We start from the raw sequence: 23,189 nt of genomic DNA on the forward strand, positions 1-23,189 counted from the left end.
CTCAGGGACCTTCTAGTCAGATTATTAAATGCTCTCTGAACTCCATACAAATGGTTAAGCCAAATACAACCCGTACCTGGTACTCTGGCTGTTAAGGATTGCTTTAATTCTCAGTTTCGTCGCTCCACAACACTATTTCCCTTGGGATGAAGTGGGGACGAGTAATGGAGTTGGACCCCTAATGAAGCCATGGTGTCCCTGAATGCCCTTGAGGCGAAAGCAGGACCCTAGTCCGAGTGGAAAGTCACAAGGGCATGTGCCGATAAAGACTTGCAAATCTTTAATAACTACAGTCCAAGCATCAGCGGAGTGTTGTGGCCACACCCATTGAAATCTGGAGCAGGAGTCAACAGCGACTAAGATGTATTTCTATGCATTGTCAGGTGTCAGGGGACTGAAATGGTCCAAGTACACACATTGTAATGGTTTGTTAGAAATTAGGAGGGGTGTCTGTGGTGGGCGTTTGACGGGGGAACCCTTAATTTGTTGACAGATATCACAACAAAGGAGATATTGCTTGGTCTGTTTGTACAGACCTGGCCACCAATAACAAGCTTGCAATAATGATATTGTAGCCGCCACAGCAGCATGTCTAGTCTTAGGTGTTTATTGGTAATTACTCGAACTCCCACACCTGGTATCTATACTGATCTAATGTTGTTTTGTATTTTTTACGCGCTGTATTGTTCATAAGCGCTGTGCTATGAGAATTCTGTATAGCATATGTGCGTGAATGACTATTTAAGTGTCTGTAGTCTACGACTATTCTACGGCAACGCACTCTATGCAGGAATCCCAGCAAAACACCTACAGCGACTCCAACGCATCCAAAACGCCTCAGCCCGACTCATCACCAACGCACCCTGCCACTGCCACATCACCCCTCACCTCAAAGGACTCCACCGGCTCCCCGTCAACAAAAGGGTCACCTTCAAGCTCCTCACCCACGCACACAAAGCACTCCACAACGCCGGCCCCTCCTACCTCAATGACAGACTCAACTTCTACACTCCGACCCGCCAACTGCGATTCGCGAGCCTCGCCCTCGCCACCGTCCCCCGCATCCAACGAGCCTCCTCCGGCGGCAGATCCTTCACCTACCTCGCCGCGAAGACCTGGAACACGCTCCCTACCTACCTCCGACAGACCGAAGACCTACTCGCCTTCAGAAGACTCCTCAAGACCTGGCTCTTCGAGCAGTAGTAGTCCCCCCCTCCCTAAGCGCCTTGGAACCCTAACGGGTAAGTAGCGCTCTCTACAAATGTCTGTGATTGATTGATTGATATGAATGGTCCTGTTTAGCTACAGGGAGTAAAGGATTATTCATGGGTGAAACAGGGTTCGATTATAGCCCTGGTACTCTAGTTGTGTGAGGATTTCCCTCACAGGTGCTTTAGTATTATGTTTTACTGGGTATTGGGGTTGATTTTTAATTGGAATGACATGATAGGGAGAATCTTTATCCCACCCTACATGGTTGCAGTATAACGCAGGTGCCTGCGCCAATGCCTAATCAATGGCGTAGGATTCTGCGAGCTCACCAGGAACAAGAGGCGAGAAAGAAGGTTTGATAACCTCTTTCCCATATGGGCAAGTACAGACAAATTCAGGAGGCCAATACTTTTCGGCCAGTAAAATATCCTAAATGTTAACGCGGTCCCAAAAGATTGCGTCAATTGTGCATTCAGTGTCTCCTAACTGTATCATTACTTTGTATACCCTGTCAGGTGTGGATACACACATGCCCACAATTTCAACTTGTAAGAAGCCATCAGTTGCTTTCACCTCCAGATGCTCTTGAAGATTTCGGCAAACTATTGTGACCTCTGCTGCGCTGTCTAGCAGAGCTAGCGCCCATGTCTTGTTCTTCAATAGAGCCCTCTTCTTGAGTGGCATGACGAATCGCAACTGATGTCACTTTTTTCTTTTTAAATTGGGGTTTGTTTTGGGGAAGTTTCTCTTCTTTTTTAACAGAAACGTCTGTTGAGTGTTGTGATTTCTGTCTCGGTTTCACGTACTCAGTTCTTCGATCTGACTGCCCACTGCATTTTTCCGGTGAGCCCTGAAAGCAACGAGATTGGCGTGTATCAGTATATTGATATGTCAGGCGTTTTTATATTATCTCTATTTCTGAGATTATATCTATTATGAGGGGGCTCTGAGTGCGGAGATTCTTCCCTTTCTTTTTATAGGTGTTTGTTTTTTTTTTTTATCCCCGTGTTTTTTAGAACCCTTAGGTGCTTGCTTGGTAGAATCTTTATTAGATTTACCCTGAACCTGTGGTTTCGTGGGTCTGCCCACCGACTAACTCAACCAATACTAGAGTAGGTCTCTGCGATAATCTTTGGCAGCTCACGTTCTTGATCCTGTGGAGGAACTTCCAGGAGCCACATACGCACTGCTAGTGCAACTGTTTTCCCTTTAAGGTTACTTAATCAAATTTAAGATACAGTGGCAAAATTGCCCATGAGTTGCATCCCCAACTCTAGGGCCGGGGCAGCCCCGTATTCATCTTGAATTTGTTTCAACACTTTCGGAAGATTGGCAAGTGTGGGTGTACTGTGTGCTGTAATATAGAGCATGGCAAATACTAAGTACTGCAGTAATCTAGTGTGGAAATCATCCCAAATGGCAAGGACATAGTTCATATTCTATGCTTATCCTAAGGTCCTGTAGAGGGAAATACTGCTTCCAGTGCATTTATTTTTTGGGCTAACCAAAACAGAATCTCTTCCCGTTTGGCGGGTACCTTACCCATAATCGAATGTACAGTCACAGGATTAATACCTGGCGTCACTGCATGTGGTTGTGCCGGAGCAGCACGTGCTGTGTTTGTATTTAATGTTTGCATTATAAATTGTACTAATAGTCTGTGTTTTGCCATAAGTTCAGCATATAAGCGACGAACCTCAGCTATCGCCAGGATTGCAGCATCAGGGTACATATGGCCAATAAAGACTAGGCAGGACCATTATTACTTAGAGGACCCTAACCTAACGTGTAGGATTGTACGTGGTAGGGCGCCATCAAGCCAATTATTATGGTCTTGATAAGAAAGAGGTATTTCTAAATATGCATAAGCTCTATATTGTGTAGGTATGTTTGCAGGTGTGTAGTGGTGAAATGTGTTTGTGTTCCCATCAACCGCTGGAAATGTGACCCAAGAATAGAGTATTTCTATTCTGTATGCTACATGAGCTTCAACAACAAATGTAATTGGACCCCCTGGGCCGTTAGGCCTTGTGCCAATAAATGTCCAGTAAGGGGTGGTCGCAAAATGACTGTAAATGCTACCCGTTGCGGGTTTGCCATGTTGTGCGAAAGCATAGAGAAGAGAGAGGAGGTGACGCGAAGAAGACACCGTAAGGAGAGTAAAGGTCCTACGCTCCAGTGGTGCCACTAGGAAGTCTGGATGGTGTTCCCAAAGCAGCACACTGATATGGAAAAAGGAGAAAAGATCTAGCAAGTCTAAAGAGATGCCAGCGTTTGTAGAGACGTTCACAAAACTTCCCACTGAGGGGAAAAAAAAAACCACTCATCTCAACTATACCTCATCGAATCACTCGTTGGGTTGCAAGTCTCTCCCATAATATAGAAGAAGGCAGATACGGAGTGACCTTCTGCACAGTGGAATACAGCACTTTGAAACAAAGTTTTATCTGCAGTGAGAACCAAGCCTGTTGGGTACGTTGTACCATGTAAATTTCGCAGCACAACTAACATGAGGGTTGGACAACAAGAGCTGGAAATAGGGTGTGATACACCTGTTCATGTTCTGGAGCATAGTGGCGAAATAGAGGGGAAGCTACAGCCAATATTTGCCATAGGAGGCTTGAAAACAGAGATAGTGAAGTTCAAAATCAGGGGCCGTGAGTCCGACCCAATCATAAAGTAGGGTTAAAGTTTACCAGCAGAGTCTAGGTTGAACCCCCACCCAAACAAGCCGCACCATAAGGTTTCGCAGGATACAGAAAAAGTTGTGATGGGGAGAAATAGGTATGTTAAGGCCACGAAAGAATGACCATTTTCAATACGTCACATCAATGAGAGTGGGAAATTCATCTAACCACAGATCTGTTCCTCCAATTTGAGGATCACTATCACATAATTCTCAGTTATAACATCTGATTTATAGGACTGATTTGGATCCCAGGGTATTTGAGAAAGTCAGTCACCCATCGTAAGGGCAACAACTGGCAAGGTTTCGTGGCAGGGGTGAGGGGGAAGATATAAGATTTAGTCCAACTGATAGCTACGTCGGCTAGTACCTGGATGAAGGAGAATTCTTGTATAACAGGACTGAGGTTTTTCTCTGGGGTAATAATGTAGGGGTTGTATAGAGAGAGATTACTATGTTATGCCTCAAGAAAGTCAGTTGTCATATGGTCAAAGCCAGCAGCTCAGTCACCAAAGCACACAGCAAGGATGATAGCGGGCATCCTTGACAAGTACCTATGCCGATAGAAATGGGGTCCGACAACAGACCATTCAACTGGACCAGAGTCAGAGACGCAGTGTGGAGTAGCAGGATATAGCACACAAAAGGATTAGAGATCCTGATTCTTTGAAGAAAAGGCAAACTGGAAGGACCACTTAAGAGATTCAAAAGATTTTGGGGCATCAAGGAAGACAACCACAGCCTTTTCTTCTGGTTTCAACTGATGCAGCAGTAAGATCTGTTGATTAGCCAGGACCCTGGCAAATATCTTAGCATCAGTATTGGTGAGGGAAAGGGGTGGTAATATTCTGATGAGTAAAGGGGCTTGTCAGGCTTGAGAAGCGTGACGAGTATGGTTTCACAGAAGGACGGGGCAGTGTACCAGCGTGCAAGGCTCTCATATATACTGGTAACAGATCAAGAGCAAGGAGGGTAGAATACACCTTATAAAAACTTGAAGGGAAGACCATCACTCCCTTGAGATTTACCAGTTGGCAATTCACTAATTTGCTGCAGTTATCTCATCCAGGGTTAGCTGCTCCTCTAAGAAGGCGCATCAAGGTCCTTCTAGCCATGCAAGGGTTAGGCAATCAAAATAAGCAATACAGTCCCCTGCATCATCAGAATGTCGAGGGGTATACATATGGGTATAGTAATTTGCAAATTCCGCCAGTGTGTCCTCAGCATCAAATATTAGAGTACTGTCATCGTCAGTCAATTTAGTAACTGCTCGGGGACCCAGTCAGCGAACAAGCAGTGAATAAGCAGCTGGGCCAAAGTCCGGGCCAACCGATCAGATTTCCCCAAACGACCAGGCCTGAGAGTAGCAAGATAGATGCTTACTTTCACTACCTGCCAAATTGTGATATTCTGTTACTAGAGAGTGGAGCTCATCCATGAGATGAGGATGATACACTTGCGCTCTAATTTTCTAATGTGCTGCTCCTGCAGGTCCAGCTGGCTCTTTAGTGTTTTCTGGACCGAAAATTGTTTAGACATGCACACGCCCCTGATGTACACCTTTAAGGTTTCCCAGACCATGCCCACTGACTCCACCGAGCCTTTGTTTATTGCAAAAAAATCAATAATGTAATTTTGTATGTCCAAGTAAAAGACTGGATCCATCAGCGCCTATGGGGAGAGCTTCCAAGAAAAAGCTGTGTTTGGAGGTTGAAAAAACAACGCTAGGTAGCACTTGAGAGTGGTCAGAAGGGTTCTGCGGTAGGTGTTCTACATGTGTGGTCCAACTGCAAATATCAGGAGTTCCTAACCAATAACCCAGTTGAGCCTAAAACTAATGGACAGTTGTGTGTACCCTCCTTGTGCCCCAGATGGCGAGCCCTCCCAATGTCTATTAGATCATTAGTATTCATGAAGTCCCGCAATGTAGTTGAAGCGGTATGGTGAGTGTGGGAAGCACAGTTAGAGCACTGACAACAGTAAGGTGTTTCTCCTGTATCACTAAACGTTATTTGTAGGATAACAAACCTCCCCGGGGAGTCAGTAATTTCAGCCAGCAGATGGCCCAGCAGGCCTTTCTGATTTAGTAAAACTACTGCCATACCATATGTTGAAAAAGTAGCAAATAGTCTGGGAGAGGCCCAGTTGTTAGCAAACAGTATGTCGGCTGAAGGTTTTAGATGTGTCTTCTGCAGGAGTGCAATATGAATATTTTGTAGGGTTAGGTATGTCAGTGCATTCGGTTATTTTCCATTTAGCGTCCCGCACATTCCAGGAGATAAAACTTACATCAAATGTGGTGGAGGTATTGCGTGCCATGTATCATAAGGTGTGGTGCCAAGAACTTATGTGATATGAAGACAACTGACCAATAATATCCTCGCCCTTGCAGTAAAATCCAAAATAGGCTACTATATAATGATTCCTTGAGCAAAAGGAGAGCAGCAGCTAGCACAAGTAACATCAGAAAAAATACAAAAAAGAAAAAAAAAAAAAAAAAAAAAAATCAGAAAGAACAGAACCTCCCCTTCTTCCCCTAGCTCAAACATATTACTACTCACATCAGTAAAACCTGTTAGCAGAAACAGTACTGAAGAGAAAATAACAGAATTAAACTAACACTCGTTGAAGATACCTATAGGTAAATTGAGCAATGACGGAGGGTGAGCTCAATACAGTCAACCATCCCATCCATGTAACATAGGAGGGGGGCCAGTCACCAGCATCTAACAGTAATTGTTTAAGAACAATACTCGGGACTGGTTGTGGACCCAGAGATCAATGAGCCCGCTCCCCTAAGAAGCATTTGGAAAACGATTCAGTATCAGACAAGTCATACAACAATTTCTCAACAAAAAGCGTCATCTTCCTAGTGCTGGTGAACACAGATTGTTTAGAAAAAAGTGGGCCTCCAAGTCCTTGCCCTCGACTGCCACATTCAGGAATTCTTTACAAAGCATTTCATAGTTGGATGTTTAGGCAGTGAGATCTGCTTCCAAGATGGATATACCTTGGCATTTAGTGGTGGTCTGCGTTTCCTGCTTCACCAAATGGGATTCTAGTTTATCCAATCGGCTTGTCAAATTGTCAATTTTAGAGTAGATTCACTGAAGGCTAGCTATCATCGGCAACAGCAATGTTTGAGTGTCCGGCTCACTGGAGAGGTTTACATTATTCCCCATTGACCCCTTCTCATCCTCTGGACTGCAGGTCACAGCTTTACAGGGCTCAAATCTTAATTTGGGTTGTTTTGGAATTGTTTTACCCATGCTGGGAGGGACAGCCGCAAATTCAGCAATGTTCAAGGCTGGGTCCTTCCAAGTAAACAGGCCAACACACAAAAAGTAGGACCAGACAACCCTGGTTATTTGCATGCCAACGGAGAAAGTCAGCAGAAGCTGGGGTGGAAGGGCTACCCCAGGGCGTCCTCTAGTGTACCCCAGTGAGTCAGTGTCTATACAAATAAAATCAGGGTTAATCTGTCGAGAGCCATACCATGTATACCAGCAGAAGCAGGTGGGCCAGCCACAGGTAATACCACATGTCACTCAGAATGATTAGTTTCACAGAGCCTATAAGCGGTCAGGGTCCCCAGCTGCAGACAAACAAGTGCTCGGGAGTAGCCAAAGGGCCAAGAGCAGAGCTTGGTCACCACACATTTTCAAAAGCAGCAGGCCGGTCACCACTGCAGACAATAGCTGTAAGGCACACTGACCTTCTAATCCAAGAAGTAGGCTAGTCAGGGCCTCACATACAGACCCTGCGTAGAGGGCCCAAAGGGCAAGAGGCGCTAGAGAGCCAGCCCACCAGCACGCCAACCACAGGCGAGACCGGGAATGAGAATGCAGTAAGATGAATGTTGCCCGTCCACCCAGCGCAGCCGAGGCCCGGGTGCACTTCAGTGCCTATGAGCTCCTCCGCAGCAGAGTGCTGGACCAGGCTGCACCAAGGTGACAGCCCAAGGCCAGCAGTCCCGATGTGAGCGCCGCCCTCCCTGTGAGCCACACGGACCCTCCAGCAGAGAACGTAGCACAACAAGGAAGAATCATGCAGGGTGGGGGAAGGATCACGGTGTGGGGGGGCACACAAAGCAGGTTGACCAGAATGCAAAAGCAGGTAGATAGAAAGCCATAGGGCATATATGATGTAGTACCAGGCCAGCTGCACCGCCAGGACTTGCTGTGGCTGCAGTCACTGGCCCATCACCAGTTGCAAGCCAGAACAAAGGTGGCGCCAATGGCCAAGCTGAAATCGCGCTTTTCACTTCAGGTAAGTCTATGACAGCCTCCAAACACCTGGGCTGTAAGGATGCTGGTAATTAGCCTCAGGAACAGATGAATATCATCGGATTTTGCGAGCCGGTGACTGGAGCTCTCTGTCCAGGAAGCCATCTCAGTAAGCTGCAGGCCACGTCCCCTCTTCCACCTAGAAATACTTGATGCAAAACGTGTTGGAATGTGCTTATGTGCAGTGGAATGTTTAACGGAATGTTTTTTCCAGAAAAACACAGCTGACTTTAAGAACGTATACTACAGTTCAAGATACCATCTTTCAAGGCAGCAGGTATTCTGTGAGCAAGCCTAAGGAGCAAGGAACACTAGGTCTCCTACTGTTTTACTCCCTATTGGAGTGTTCCTAGACAGGCAAAAATTGGCATTAAATTCTGCAGCTAAACCACTGTTAACTAAAGACTTGGGTAACTATTGCAAAAAGCAGATTTTAAGTTTGCTTTTCAGTCGCAGTCAACAGTTTATAAGAACAAGTGGTAAATCTCTGTCCTGTCAATTAGGAACAACTCTCAATATTTACCTGACCAAATATTAGAAGCAGACTAAAACATGATATTGGTAAACTGTATTTTAAGGCGACTACATTGGTTAATAACTGCCAAATACTGAAATAAGCATTTTCAACACTGTCATAAATCACTCGTGAAAACAAATCAGTAATGCCAAACGACATTAAGTGTCTTCTGCTCTTCTGTAGACACCTGTGAACAATAGTGTTCCATCAATGACTTATTATAATGCAGGTTATTCTGTAAATGTTCTTAAAAACGCTTCACATTTGCACTAATAGTAACCATTTAGTGGATGCATTTTAAGTAACATTGTGTAATATTTTACTGTAATGAATATATCTTTATGGCAGATAGATGCCTGTTTGCAGAGATAGCAGGCAGTCTAAGAACTAGATTTTGCTAGGCCAAACTGGGACTTGTGCCATATGAAATCGAAATATAAAAATTATTAAAATCCAATCAATACCCTCAAATGATGGTGCAACATTGTATTCTCCTACACTTCAATTCATACATAATAGAAAAACAACATGAAATTATTTGTACTTCAATGCTGCTGAAGAAACATAAAAGGAAACGTTTACCATTATGGCAATTCTCTAAACTTTCACGCATTAACCCCTGATTATTGGTGCCCCCACGGGAGGATCCAAAACCGTAGTCCAGTAGCTCATATAGAGCAGCTTAATAACACCAGTTGAGCAATTGTAGTGAAGGGTAACAAATTCTCCCATTTCCCATAGGCAGGAGGTCCTTTCTCTGGTGAAGGTGAAGAGATAGCAGGCAGTCTAAGAACTAGACTTTGCAAGGCCAAACTGGAACCACTACAAAAGGGACACCAAAAGTCAGGGATGTGAAGGGGGTGAAAGGACCTTTGAATTTAGAGGTGTACGAGGAAAGGAATACAGAAATGGCCCTCTTTAAGCAAGCATCTTTCCGCCACCAACCCCCCTTCCCAAAAAAGGCTCTTCGTTGCCATGTGGTCACCTATTAGACACAGCAACACCTGGGTGCCCTCGTCCACCAAACAGAGTTGAGAAAATTCAGATAAGGTTCCAAATAATCTGGAAGTGAAATCACCTACTCAGGCTGTCTGTTCTCGGGTTGTCAATCTCTACATTGTGCGATCTCAGCAGTAACATGCCCTGGGCGACAGCTCAGTTTCACATTTCTAAAATCAGCCATTCGTGTGGGGAGTAAGTGCTGCCTTGCATACAAATGCAGAAGAAGGATTCAGTGAACAGCATCCCCACGTGGATGCAACACAGACTTAAAGGCTTTTAGGGTCAGAAATATCCACTATCAGCGTGTGTGTGTGCATACAAATCTGCTACGTTCCCAAAGACACCAATGAAGAGATCCCCACAGCGAGTTCCTTGCCTAAGCGAAGTCATTAAATAAGCCTCACTCGCACATCATTGTAAGGCAAAATGTGTGTTGCTTACTTTTCCCGAATGAGTGTAGGATGGGATCAGGAAACAGCAATGTTTCAAGACTAAAATCTGGAAACACTGAATTAGCTGTAGTGGTGCTCTAAGTGAGAATTCACAACATACTTGAACTATCTACCTTTATCTTAATGCATTCTCATTCTGCCATATCATTGCTTCTCTTTACAACTTAAACTCAACCATACCCTTACATTTTGTTTAATGCTGGACCCTGTGCCATTTCCTGAATAAATTCAGAAGCAAAAAGAGACACATACAAATGTCTGTCCTACATTTATGAAAGCCAAGCTCTCAACATTGACAAAGAGAGCACCTTAACACGGCACTGCCAGTTATCGAACTAGACCCATGCCTGTATGAATGTTTAGTATTCTTAGTCAATAACATTTTCACTGGGATAGATACTTGCAAAGGATCTTCATTTTGGCAGCCTGACTCACAATATAAAAGTCTAGAAGTTGATCATCTCTTTGTCTATGCTCAGAGTCCCTGTGCAAAAAGTTCCAGTACAGAGGTCCCTGCACAAAAGGACGCCACAACACTGACAAACCACAAGAAAGAGCAGTTCCCTGCAAAGATGGACAGAGGTCAGACCTGATGATGGGATTTCATCTTAAAGATTACACTGAACATTGATGGGGCCTCAGCCAGGCTTCACAAGAAGTAAGTAGAACTTAGTGTGTTTATTTTAAGGATGGCTCGGCAGAGTAGCACGAGTCACGTATCTGATCCCGACTTGATCTTTCAGCAGAAAGGCTCGTGGATAAAAGACAAGCATGGAAGTTTCCAATAATGTTTTTGTAAATAGAAGTAAAATAATTCCTTGTAAACTGATTTCATAAACACACTATGTATGTATCCATCTATGGCGTAATCAGATGGCAAGCAAAGAAGTATGTGTATACAAACTGCCATATGTGATTGACAGATTAAGGGAGGATATGTGGTTTCACAAAGTAGAAGTAACACCTTACTCTGGCACCCAAAGAACACTTTCCAAAGAAAAGACTACTGGCTAATCATCAACCCAGATATTTCCTGTTAAGGGGGAAGAAAGCTGATACAGCCCACAGATACCACAAAGCAATTGTGTTATGCATTTCAGGCAGCACAATCAGTGTTATACTGCATAGTGTTATTCTGTGTTATGTATTGTTTGAGTTAGTCGATATAATGTGTGTTGGCATGCCCAGTGTAGGTGACTCACTTTAAGTCGAGGAGTTATATCCAGATGTACGTTCAAATTTTACTTAATAAAAAGGACTCAAACAGCAGGTCACTGGCAAGGTTCAGACGATTCTTGCAATGCTTGAGTTTATGTATAACTGTTCACCACATGGCAGAGGACAGGATATAATATTCACATAAATCAAGAAAAGAATATTGAAATATGTGTTTTATACCTTGATGCAGCAGCAATTGCAACTGCACGAGCAGTAGTGGCGTCTTCCAATTTCTTTCTTTTTTTTTCCTCTAGTAGTTGTTTTTCTACAAATGCTCGCGCTTCCTGTTCTGCTTTCAATTTTTTCTCTAATTGACTGATGGTCTGTTTGTCTTTTTGCTTCATCTGAACTGCACTGTGTAACCTGCAAAGAAATGTAAATACATTAACTGGGATGAGGCACACTCTTGCCTTAATAGTCCAGCAGGCTTCACCAGCAGAATGCGTGCATGTAGATTATGCAACTAATACGGGCGAGGGACAGGTGCATGAATTGAAAAAAGACAAGTCACAGTTTACTAGACAGCTTTAGCAGAAAAATATTACATTATTAGAAGACGACTATGTAAAGGCTCCAGCAGAAGACCAAGATTAAACAAGAGCTCTAAGGCAAGCATTCCAAGTACCCAGAGTTGTCAATGAATTTCCAGTCATGTCCAGCAGCATTCTTCATTCAAATGAAGCAGTTCAGGAGCTTAGCCAAATTAGTTCGGGAGCTTAGTTAAATTTCCCAGGTCTGTCCACAACCTGTGCCTAGTAAACAGTGCACATTGCTGTAGCTGTGTACGACAGGTTATACACCAAACAGACTTTATTCGACTTTCAACAAGTCATAAAAGTATCAAATAGTAACACACACATATATATAAACACGATAAACAGATAAAAGTAATAAAATAAATCTTAAAAAGAAAGAGTAATAGTGCGCATCCTTAATTTATCCATGTACAAATATTTAAAACCTTAATAAATTTAAGCCAATGCACCCATGAATTTCCTTACAGTTAATTCTAAAAAGTAAAGAATTTGCCAAAAATTCCAGACATTCCAATAAAATCAGGCCAATGCACCCATGGACTTCCTTACAGTCAGTACTGTACATAGAAAAATTCTGCATATTTCAATAGAAGATAAAATCTGTAGGCTAAAATACGCATCACGACACTGGCGCAAATTAATCGATCTTAAAAAAAGGCAGTAAGAGACATTTTCTTTGTTTATCATAGAATTTACAAAAGAGGACCACATGCATCGTAGATTGGGCTGCCTTCGCATCACAGGGGCATGCTCTTAGGGGTGTACTCCAGTCATTCATGGTCGGAAAGGTTACTAAACGATGGAACGTATCTAAACGTTATCTTGTAAGGACAAATCGATGTCGAGAGTTTGTCACGCTTGCTAAATAAGGCTGCACAGCATCCGTAGAAGATTAGTTGATTAGACAGAACACTAGTTTTTTTTTATTCAGCTTCCCATCTCTGTTCTTCCAGGTGCTTCAATGTCAAGGCCCTCAGTTCTTTCCTGGTTATTTTTTCCAGTGATTGTGGGTTTAGGTAATAATCTTTGCAACCCATATTTCCGAAAAAGGTAATGATGTATCTCAACCAGGGAACTCTTAGCGAGTGTGTTAGCCTCATACAATCAGATAGAATGGCCTTGTTTAGTCCAGTATGCTCGGAGGTCCACATTTTAGTAATAGTGGCTGTATCTTTATCAAATCAACTACAAAAGAGACCCCTAATTCCGCATGGCTAATGTATGATGATGTGCTATTTGGTACCATTAGCAATTATCTGAGGAAATCATTCTCCACTGTCTGAATCAAATTACAATTGGTATACCCCCAAATACCTGCTCCATACATGACAGCCGAGATGCACTTAGCTTTATAGATCTTTACCATATTCGGCGGGGTAATGCCCCCTAGCTTTTTAGAACAAATCTTCAAGGCTGCCGTTGTTTTAATGATCTGATCTTTTTTTGTTTTCACACAGTGAGCCCAAGTACCCTGTTTATCAAACATTATACTCAAATATGAGAAAGTACGAGCTATCTCCACTTTGTCCTCATGGATAGTAGTGTTATAGGTCTTACCCAGTTTCCTGCCACAGTTCATTATAAATGTTTTGGAACGGTTGACTTTAAGTCCCAAATCTGTCATGAAGATTATACATGTGGTTAAGAGTTTTTGAAGGGCTAATGGTGTCCTAGCCATAAGTACTGCATCGTCTGCGTAAAGGAGTGCAGGGACAGCACGATTACCTATTTTGGGGAAGGTCTTTACATTTGCTTGTCAGTTCACATTCTAAGTTATTTATATATAATGAAAACAAGAGTGGAGCAAGAACGCAGCCTTGGCGCACCCCTCTATGTATGCCAAAAGGCCTGGTACATTCCCCTCTCATCCCATACCTTACTCTTGCTCTACACCCTGTGTACAAGTCCCGTATAAAATGAACTATTGTTAATTCGACCCCCATGCTTGTTAAAATGTCCCATAACTTCTCATGTAAAACGCAGTCAAATGCTGAGGATAAATCTATGAAGGCCAGGTACAAATTACCCTCTCTGATCTTTGTATACTTCCCCACTATAAATTCAGGCCCTGTTTCACTGTACCTAATCCTGTGCGGAAGCCGTACTACACTGGAGATAAGATGTTGTTTCCTTCCGCCAATATTTGGAGTCTGTTTAAGATTATTCTCCCCGCTAGTTTAGCTGATGTATCGAGCAGGGAGATTGGCCTATAGCAAGCTGGATTGAGGCAGTCACCTTTTTTGTATATAGGGATGATAATAGAATCTCGCCACGTTGATGGAGGGCCTTGTGTACAAAAGGCCCTCAGTACCTGCGTCAATAAAGGTCCCCATCGGTGCGTATTTGCTTTGTAAAAATCTAATGGGACGCCGTCAGGTTATACACATAATCAAACTCTCACACACAAGCAAACTCTCACCCAAACTCATCACCTCATATGCACTTAAGGTTTCTTATTTCATGGTATGGATGGGAGTTAAGGGTTATATCAGTAGCTTAACTGAGACATTTCAGAAGTTTTTAGGTTATATAATTGTGAAAACTATTGCTATCACATTATAGTATTTGGTACCCATATGGTGAAGCATTGGCCAGGAATCTAATATACATATAAAAAAGTAATGGTGGCAAAGTGAATTCCTGGGGTACTCCACACCTAATAGTTTTATACTCAAAACAAGAAGGCAAGATCGAGACTGTCTGCTGCAGTTGGTCGAAATGTTTATAATACACAACAGTACAATGCCATTTATGCCAATGTCAGAGTCTCATAATCAGGATATCATGGTCTCAAAGGTTGCAGAGAGCCTGAAACATCAAGAACCCTAGACCCTCGGCATTTATGTGTGCACAAAGGTCGTCCAAGAGCAATACCTCCACCAGTTTAGTGCTTCTGCTGTGGCAGAAGCCTTCCCTATATCGATCAAAAATCTGATTTGCCTTAACAATATGCAATAGCCAGTGGAAAAACAATTTCTCTAACATCTTAGAAACATAGGAGAGTAATGAGATGGGTAAAAAATTGTTTAAGTCTTAAGGTCCTGAAGGGGGTGTCTTTAGAACGGGTTTTAACATTGTATTTTTCAAGGGTTGCAGTATGCGGTATAAACTGCACAGAGTACTCGGCTGGGGTAAAAAATACGGCATAAGTGGGCCGGGTGAATTTGTTCTATATTGGTGAATCCTGGACCCTTCTGGGTCTCAAAATTCACGCTGGAATAATAAAGGTTTAATAAATTTAAAAAAAAGAAGAAGAATGTATTCAGCCAACTGCAGCACAACTTGGCCAACTCCTATATGTGGGAGTTGGCGGCATGTAGCCCTGCAGCCGACCTCCCATTGCTCACGATGCAGTGGGGTTTGGCTGCCTGTACTGGACTGGATACATGGGCCGGGCCAGTAAGAAGCAGGGACTGGATAGAAGGTGAACAGTCAAAGCTCTGTGAGCAGCAGGAGTTGGCAGTCTGGCGCAGGTTGAGAACAGGGCCTGGTCGCAAACAATGGACAGTGGGGGCGGCTTTACACAGGAGTTCAGGCACAAGGAACAGCAGCACGTAGTATATGAAGAAAAAAAAACATTTACTGAAAAAAACAAAAAATAACAATAGTTAAAGTAAAGTTGTGGTTAGCTTTAGTAAAAAGCCCATAACATGTTAAAAAAAAATTAAAAACTCAGAAATCTACTCAAAATGCATGATAATTCTGTTGAAAGAGTGAACTATACAAAAAGGATTATGGGCCACATGTAGGAAGATCAGGTTTTGTGACTCGCAAATTGCGGGACTTAGCGACTCGCAATTTGTGAGTTGTAAAACCTGATGTACAACAGTGCCAATTACACACTTTGCGATTCGCAATGGGGTCGCAAATGACCTACCTCATGAATATTCAGGATTAGGTTGCAATTTGTGACCCCATTGGGAATGGCAGCACTCAAAGGGATGGTGGCCTGCTGGGGTCAGCAGACCGGCATGTCTGACTGTTTTTAAACAAATAATTTTTTTTATTTTTTTTATTTTAAAGCTGCTCGTTTTCCTTAACTCCTTCGCAGCCAAGGACGCAACGGTAACGGAGCTCCCCCCCCATGAGCCTTGCCTCAGAGCCCCCACTGCAGGGATGGAAGGGGGAAGTGCTCCCTCCACACCCCCGTGGCGTCTGATGACATCAGCACGCAATTGCGGACTGACCCTATCAAAGGCCTGCCCCTCCGCGCAGGAAGTTCAGCTTCCAGCGTCAAATGGAAGAGAAATGCTTTTGCAGTTTTCCTCCGATCACGTGGAGGGGGCGAGAGAGGCATGAAAGGAGAGGAAAGGCCTTTCCTCTCCATTCATGTCTCTCTCTGCATCTCTGCTGCCCGATCGCAATGCGCTCGAGCAGCAGAAATGCCCACTAGACACCAGGGAATTTTTTTTTTTAATTGAATATGGGAAATGGCCCCTTGAGCAAGGGCTGCTCCCCGGGGGGGGCAATTTATTTTAGGCCATTTATACCCCCCGGGGGCAAATCGGCCTATTATAATTAGGGGGGCAGAAACTGCTAGACAAAAGGGATGATTATTTTTTTTAAAAAAATTTTTTTTAATGTATGTGAGGAGCGACCCCTTAGGCAAGGGTTGCTCTCTTTGGGGCAAATTTACATTTAGGGCATTTCTGCCCCCCTTGGGGGCAGATCGGCCTATTTTTATTAGGCTAATCTGCTCTGAAGGGGGGGCAGAAACCATTAGGCACCAGGGAGTTTTGTTTTTTATTTATGTTTATACATAAGGGGAGCAAAATATTTGTAGGTGTTTTTTTGCCCCCCCCACGGGGGGCAGACTGGCCTATTATAATTAGCCCGATCTGCCCCTGTTATGTTTGGGGTGGCAGCCCCGTGGGCAAGGGTCGCTCCCTATGGGGGGCACACTACTGTTGGCCAGGCAGATCGGCCTATTTTTGGCAGAAAGCCCACCAGAGACCAAGGAAGATTTTTTTTCCAAAATAACCACCCTAAATAAATGGGGCCAAAGTTATTCTGCCCACTAGTGGGCAGATGGGACAATTACCCCCGATCCACACCCTGGGGTGGAGGGGAAGAAGGGGTGGGGGTGGGGGGGGCGAAAGTCTACTAGATGCCAGGGAATTATAAAAAAACAAAAATTGTGCGGTGGTGGCTACCAACCAGTATGGGCCTGGTTATGCCCCCACCCCAAATGAAGAAGGTAACAGTCTTTCTGCTCTCCCCCGGCACACTAAAACATCTTATGCCACGGCAAGCAAGAGGGCATTTGATTATTTTGGGTTATGGTTTTACATTTGGGCCATGAGAGCTTGGCTAACTCTCAAAATCGTCCCACTTGGAATGGTGTTGCTGCACTTTTTGGACTTTGGGACGCTGCCATGAAGAAAAAAACCACAAGACCTAGACACATCTGAAAACTAAATATCTGGGTGATTCCAGGGTGGTGTGCTTCACATGCACTGCACTATTTTCTTGCCCACCATGCCCTGCAAACCTCCAACTTTGCTGGAAATCACACATTTTTGCCACATCTTTGTGATGGAACCTTCCAGAATCTGTAGGATCCACAAAGATCCTACCACCCAGTATTGTCTTATCTATACCAATAAAAATTCTGCTGCACTTGTCAGCCTAAAAATGTTTTTTTTTTTCAAACTGCCCTTTTGGACCCGCTTTGGTTCCCCCTCAATTTTGACATGTTGTTGGCTCTTCCCTGTCACAGGCACTTGGCCCACCTACACAAGTGAGGAATCATTTTTACCAGGAGGCTGAGGGGAACGTTGGGTGGTAGGAACTTTGTCCCGGTGAGGTGATCTCACACAGAAATGTGGGAAAAATGTGTTGTTTTTTTTTTAGCTAAATTTGAGGGTTGCTGAGGATTCTGGGTAAGAAAACATTGGGGGATCCACGCAAGTCACACCTCCCTGGACTCCCTCAGGTGTCTAGTTTTCAGAAATGTTTGGGTTTGGTAGGTTTCCCTATAGGGCTGCTGAGCCCAGGCCCAAAAACACAGGTGCCCCCCAGCAAAAACAGGTAGTTTTGTATTTGATAATTTTGATGAGCCCAGATAGTGTTTTGGGGCATTTCCTGTTGCGGGCACTAGGCCTACCCACACAAGTGAGGTACTATTTTTATCAGGAGACTTGGGGGACCCTTGGTGGAAGGAAATCTGTGTCTCCTCTCAGATTCCAGAACTTTCTTTCACCAAAATGAGAGGGAAAAGTGTTTTTTGGGCCAAATTGAGGTTTGCAAGGGATTCTGGGTAACAGAACCTGGTGAGAGCCCCACAAATCACCCCATCCTGGATTCCCCTAGGTATCTAGTTTTCATAAATGCACAGGTTTGGTAGGCTTCCCTAGGTGCCGGCTGAGCTACAGGCCAATACCCACAGCTTTAGCACTTTGCAAAAAACACATCAGATTTCAATGTAAAAATGTGATGTGTCCATGTTGTGTTTCCTGTCGTGAGGTACCATTTGTATTGGGAGACTTGGGTGAACACAGAACAGCAAAACAAGTGTTATTGCCCCTTGTCTTTCTCTACGTTTTTTCCTTCTAAGTGTAAGACAGTGTGTAAAAAAGACGTCTATCTGAGAAATGCACTGTAATTCACATGCTAGTATGGTCACTCTGGAATTCAGAGATGTGCAAATAACCACTGCTTCTCAACACCTTATCTTGTGCCCATTTTGGAAATACAAAGGTTTTCTTGATATCTATTTTTCACCCTTGATATTTCAGCAAATTAATAGCTGTATACCTGTTATAGAATGAAAACCCATTGCAAGGTGCAGCTTATTTATTGGTTCTGGGTACCTAGGGTTCTTGATGAACCTACAAGCCCTATATATCCCCGCATCCAGAACAGTCCAGCAGACCTAACAGTATATTGCTCTAAAAAAATCAGCCATTGCAGGAAAAAGTAACAGAGTAAAATGTGGAGGAAAAACAGCTGTTTTTTTTCACCTCAATTTCAATATTTTTTTATTTTACCTGTTATTTACTGTAGGAAAACCTTGTAGGATCTACATAAATTACCCCTTGCTGAATTCAGAATTTTGTCTACTTTCCAGAAATGTTTAGCTGTCTGGGATCCAGCATTGGTTTCACACCTATTTCTGTCACTAACTAGAAGGAGGCTGAAAGCACAAAAAATAGTAAAAATAGAGTATGTCCCAGTAAAATGCCAAAATTGTGTTGAAAAATGGGGTTTTCTGATTCAAGTCTGCCTGTTCCTGAAAGCTGCGAAGCTGGTGATTTTAGCACTGCAAACCCTTTGTTGATGCCATTTTCAGGGAAAAAGCAAAAGCCTTCTTCTGCAGTTCTTTTTTTCCCATTTTCTTTTTTAAAAAAGGAAATTTTTGCTGTATTTTGGGTATTTTTTGGTCTCCTTCAGGGAAACCCGCAAAGTCTGGGTACCTCTAAAATCCCTAGGATGTTGGTACAAAAGGATGCAAATTTGGCGTGGGTAGCTCATGTGGACAAAACGTTATGAGGGCCTAAACGCGAACTGCCCTACACAGCTAAAAAAAGGCTAGGTACCTGAGGGGGGGAAAGGCCTGGCACTGCAGGGGTTAAAGGAAAACGGAATGCATTTCAAAAACAAAAATGAAAAGTTGTCTTTTATTTTTTTCAGAGTAGGGAGTGACCACTGCCTGCTCTGAAAAAAATGTTTTGGATGCATTCACAAAGGAGAAGGGGTCTCTTTTGCTAAATGGATTAGCATCAATTTGAGACTGGTGCTAACTGCAATTGTAACACAATCATACATCGGACTGCGTCTCGCAATTAGGAAGCGAACGCCCCTCCCTAATTGCGACTCGCAAACCCTTTTTACGATTCGGTAAATAGATTACTGAATCATAAAAATGGGTCTGTACATACCAAAATGTTTTTCGTTTGTCACAAACAGCCCGATTCTGTGAATCGGGCCGTTTGCGACGAGAAAAAAGGTACGTACATGTGGCCCTATGTTACTTACCCTGTAAGCATCTGTTCATACAATGTAGTGGTGTAAACTCAAATGCTCTGCATACTCCTGCCAACTAGTGTTGGGTCCGGAGTTGTGCAAGTGTTTTTTCTTCCAAGAAGTCTTTTAAGTCATGAGGTTCAGTGACTCCTCCGCTCCATGATATTGCTCATGGGTATCAACTCCATTGTTAGGTTGTTTTCCGCAGGCAGATGAGAAACGAGTGAGAGGTATGTGTAAGAAACATGATTGCCATGCTAAATGTAAATATATAGGGTAACTGCAACGGCAACAGGCTTCGGGGGGGGGGGGGGGGGGAGGGGGGGGGGGCGAGGGAGGGTGCATGTGAATCGACAGCACTACATGCTACAAACAGATGGGTTACAGGGTTAGTAACATAATCCGTTTGATGGCATGTATGGCTCTAGATACACATGCTCTGCATAGACTGTAAAGCAGTTTCTGCCCCCCCTCCCCAAAAAAAAGGAGGTGGCTAGCCTGCGGGAGTTGCATGATTTAAAAAAAAAAACAAAAAAAACAGTATGAAGCATCGCCTGACCTACACTGGCTTGTTGGCGTGCTAAAATATCCACACAGTAGTGCTTGGCGAAGGTGTGTGGAGTTGACCATGTAGCTGCCTTACAAAAGCCAGCTATGGGAATGTTTCCATGAAAAGCCATAGTAGCTCCCTTTTTACGAGTGGAGTGTGCTCTGGGAGAAACAGGTAAAGGTCTTTTGGTCTTAGTATAAAAAAGTCTGAATACATTTAGCTATCCATCTGGCTATGCCTGAATTGGATAACGGATTGCCTTTGTGAGGTGGAGAAAAGGCTACAAAGAATTGTTTGTCTTTCTGACAGGCTTAGTTCTATCTATGTAGAACATGAGCACTCTCTTGACATCTAAGGTATGAAGAGCTCATTCCGCAAAAGAATCTGGTTACAGGAAAAAAACTGGTAGTTCAATAGACATATTGCGGTGAAATTGTGAAACTACTTTGGGTAGGAATTTAGGATTGGTACGAAGAGGAAGAGAGGTTCTTCTAAGGTAAAGTAAAGCCTGGAGCTTACTAACATGCCTGAGTGAGGTAATGGCGACTAAGAATGCCACCTTCCACAACAGAAATTGAAGCGGGCATGAGTGTAGGGGCTCAAATGGAGGATTCATGAGTCTAGTCAGAACAATTTTAAGATTCCAGGAGGGTGCTGGGGTAGCTCAAGGTGGAATAACTCGTTTGAGTCCTTCCATGAAAGCTTTAATTACTGGTATTCTGAACAGTAAGAGGTGCTGTCTGTTTTTGAGGTAAGCAGCTTTTGAAGCTAGGTGTAACCATTTAGAAGTGTAAGCCAAATTAGCTTTTTGCAAATGAGGCAGGTAACAGATGATGTCCTGCACCATGGGTTTGACAGGGCCAATTTATTTATTTTGGCTGTAGCAAACAAAATGATTCCATTTTGCTATGTAACCTGCTATAGTGGTAGGTTTACTGGATTCCCTGCTAATGTCCGTATGCTCTTGTGGTAATACAAGGTAGCCAAACTCCATGACATCAGGAGCCAAATAGCAAGGTTGAGTGATTTGGGGTTCTTGATTTGAGATTTGTCCTTGGTTCTGGGTCAGAAGGTCTGGCCTTTTGGGGAGCTTCACGAGTGGGACTACCAAGAGATCTAGAAGTGCGTGAACCAGGGCTGGTGTGCCCATGTGGGAGCCACAAGGATCACGGTGAGAGACATTTGCCTGGGCTTCCGAACTAGAAGTGGAATGAGAGGAAGAGATGGAAAAGCATAGGCAAGTATTCCTAACAAGCTCATCCATAGTGCACTGCCCTTGTGTAGGGGGTGTGGGTACCTTCAGGCGAGCTTTGGGCATTTTGGTTTTATGCTCTGGCATAAGGTCTATGCGAGGGGGCTCCCACTTTGAAAGTGTGACTGGAGGAGTTGACGGTGGAGTTCCCATTCGGGGACTTGTTGATGCATCCTGCTGAGCAGGTCTGCAAAGTCACTGTCTGTCCCCAGAAGGTGTTTGGCCAACAGGTGAATGTTGTGCTGAAGTTCCCCCTTCCTTACATATCATCTAAGACAGATGTGACAGTAGTGAAGACCATGTCCCATCCCCCTGTTTTTGTAGATAATACTTCGCTGTCATACTGTCCATCCGTACTAGGAAAACCTTGAGACAAGTGAGAATGAAAATGTCACTTACCCAGTGTACATCTGTTCGTGGCATCAGTCGCTGTAGATTCGCATGTTTTGCAATAGCTCGCCATCTGGTGTTGGGCCGGAGTGTTACAAGTTGTTTTTCTTCGAAGAAGTCTTTCGAGTCACGGGACCGAGTGACTCCTCCTTTTGTGTCCATTGCGCATGGGCGTCGACTCTATCCTCGATTGTTTTTCCCCGCAGAGGGTGAGGTAGGAGTTGTATTGTAGTAATAGTGCCCATGCAATGGAGTGACTAAGTATGTACCTATATAAGGTTGAAATGATATATATACAAATAGTTGAAGGTAACTTCCGAACTGCTACAGGCTCCCGGGGAGGCGGGTGGGCACATGCGAATCTACAGCGACTGATGCCACGAACAGATGTACACTGGGTAAGTGACATTTTCAGTTCGATGGCATCTGTCGCTGTAGATACGCATGTTTTGCATAGACTAGTAAGCAGTTATCTCCCCAAAAGCGGTGGCTCAGCCTGTAGGAGTGGAAGTAGTCTGAAACAATGTTCTTAATACGGCTTGCCCTACTGTGGCTTGTTGTGCGGATAACACGTCTACACAGTAGTGCTTGGTGAATGTGTGAGGCGTAGACCATGTGGCTGCCTTACATATTTCTTGCATTGGGATGTTTCCTAGAAAGGCCATGGTAGCACCTTTCTTTCTGGTTGAGTGTGCCCTTGGTGTAATGGGCAGCTGTCGTTTAGCTTTTAGGTAGCAGATTTGGATGCATTTAACTATCCATCTGGCTATACCTTGTTTTGATATTGGGTTTCCTGCATGAGGTTTTTGGAATGCAATAAATAGTTGTTTAGTCTTTCTGATGTTTTTAGTTCTGTCAATGTAATACATTAATGCTCTTTTGACATCTAATGTATGTAGTGCCTTCTCAGCTACGGAATCTGGCTGTGGGAAGAACACTGGAAGTTCCACTGTTTGATTTAGATGGAACGGTGAAATAACCTTTGGTAAAAATTTAGGATTAGTCCTTAGGACGACCTTATTTTTGTGTAGTTGTATAAAAGGTTCTTGTATTGTAAACGCCTGAATCTCGCTTACTCTTCTTAGGGAAGTAATGGCGATGAGGAATGCAACCTTCCAGGTTA

The 23,189-nt window shown here is 43.7% G+C and overlaps 1 protein-coding gene across 1 annotated transcript in view; it reads right to left on the bottom strand.

Moving 5' to 3' along the window:
• MACO1 (macoilin 1) overlaps nt 1-23,189 on the bottom strand; it is a 239,647-nt gene that overhangs the window by 70,934 nt on the left and 145,524 nt on the right. The window contains exon 8 of the mRNA XM_069223924.1: nt 11,554-11,736. Within this exon, the coding sequence (XP_069080025.1) occupies nt 11,554-11,736 (183 nt within the window). The remainder of the gene's footprint in view (nt 1-11,553; nt 11,737-23,189) is intronic.

Source organism: Pleurodeles waltl, chromosome 3_1, assembly GCF_031143425.1.
Source record: "Pleurodeles waltl isolate 20211129_DDA chromosome 3_1, aPleWal1.hap1.20221129, whole genome shotgun sequence".
Classification (NCBI taxonomy): domain Eukaryota; kingdom Metazoa; phylum Chordata; class Amphibia; order Caudata; family Salamandridae; genus Pleurodeles; species Pleurodeles waltl.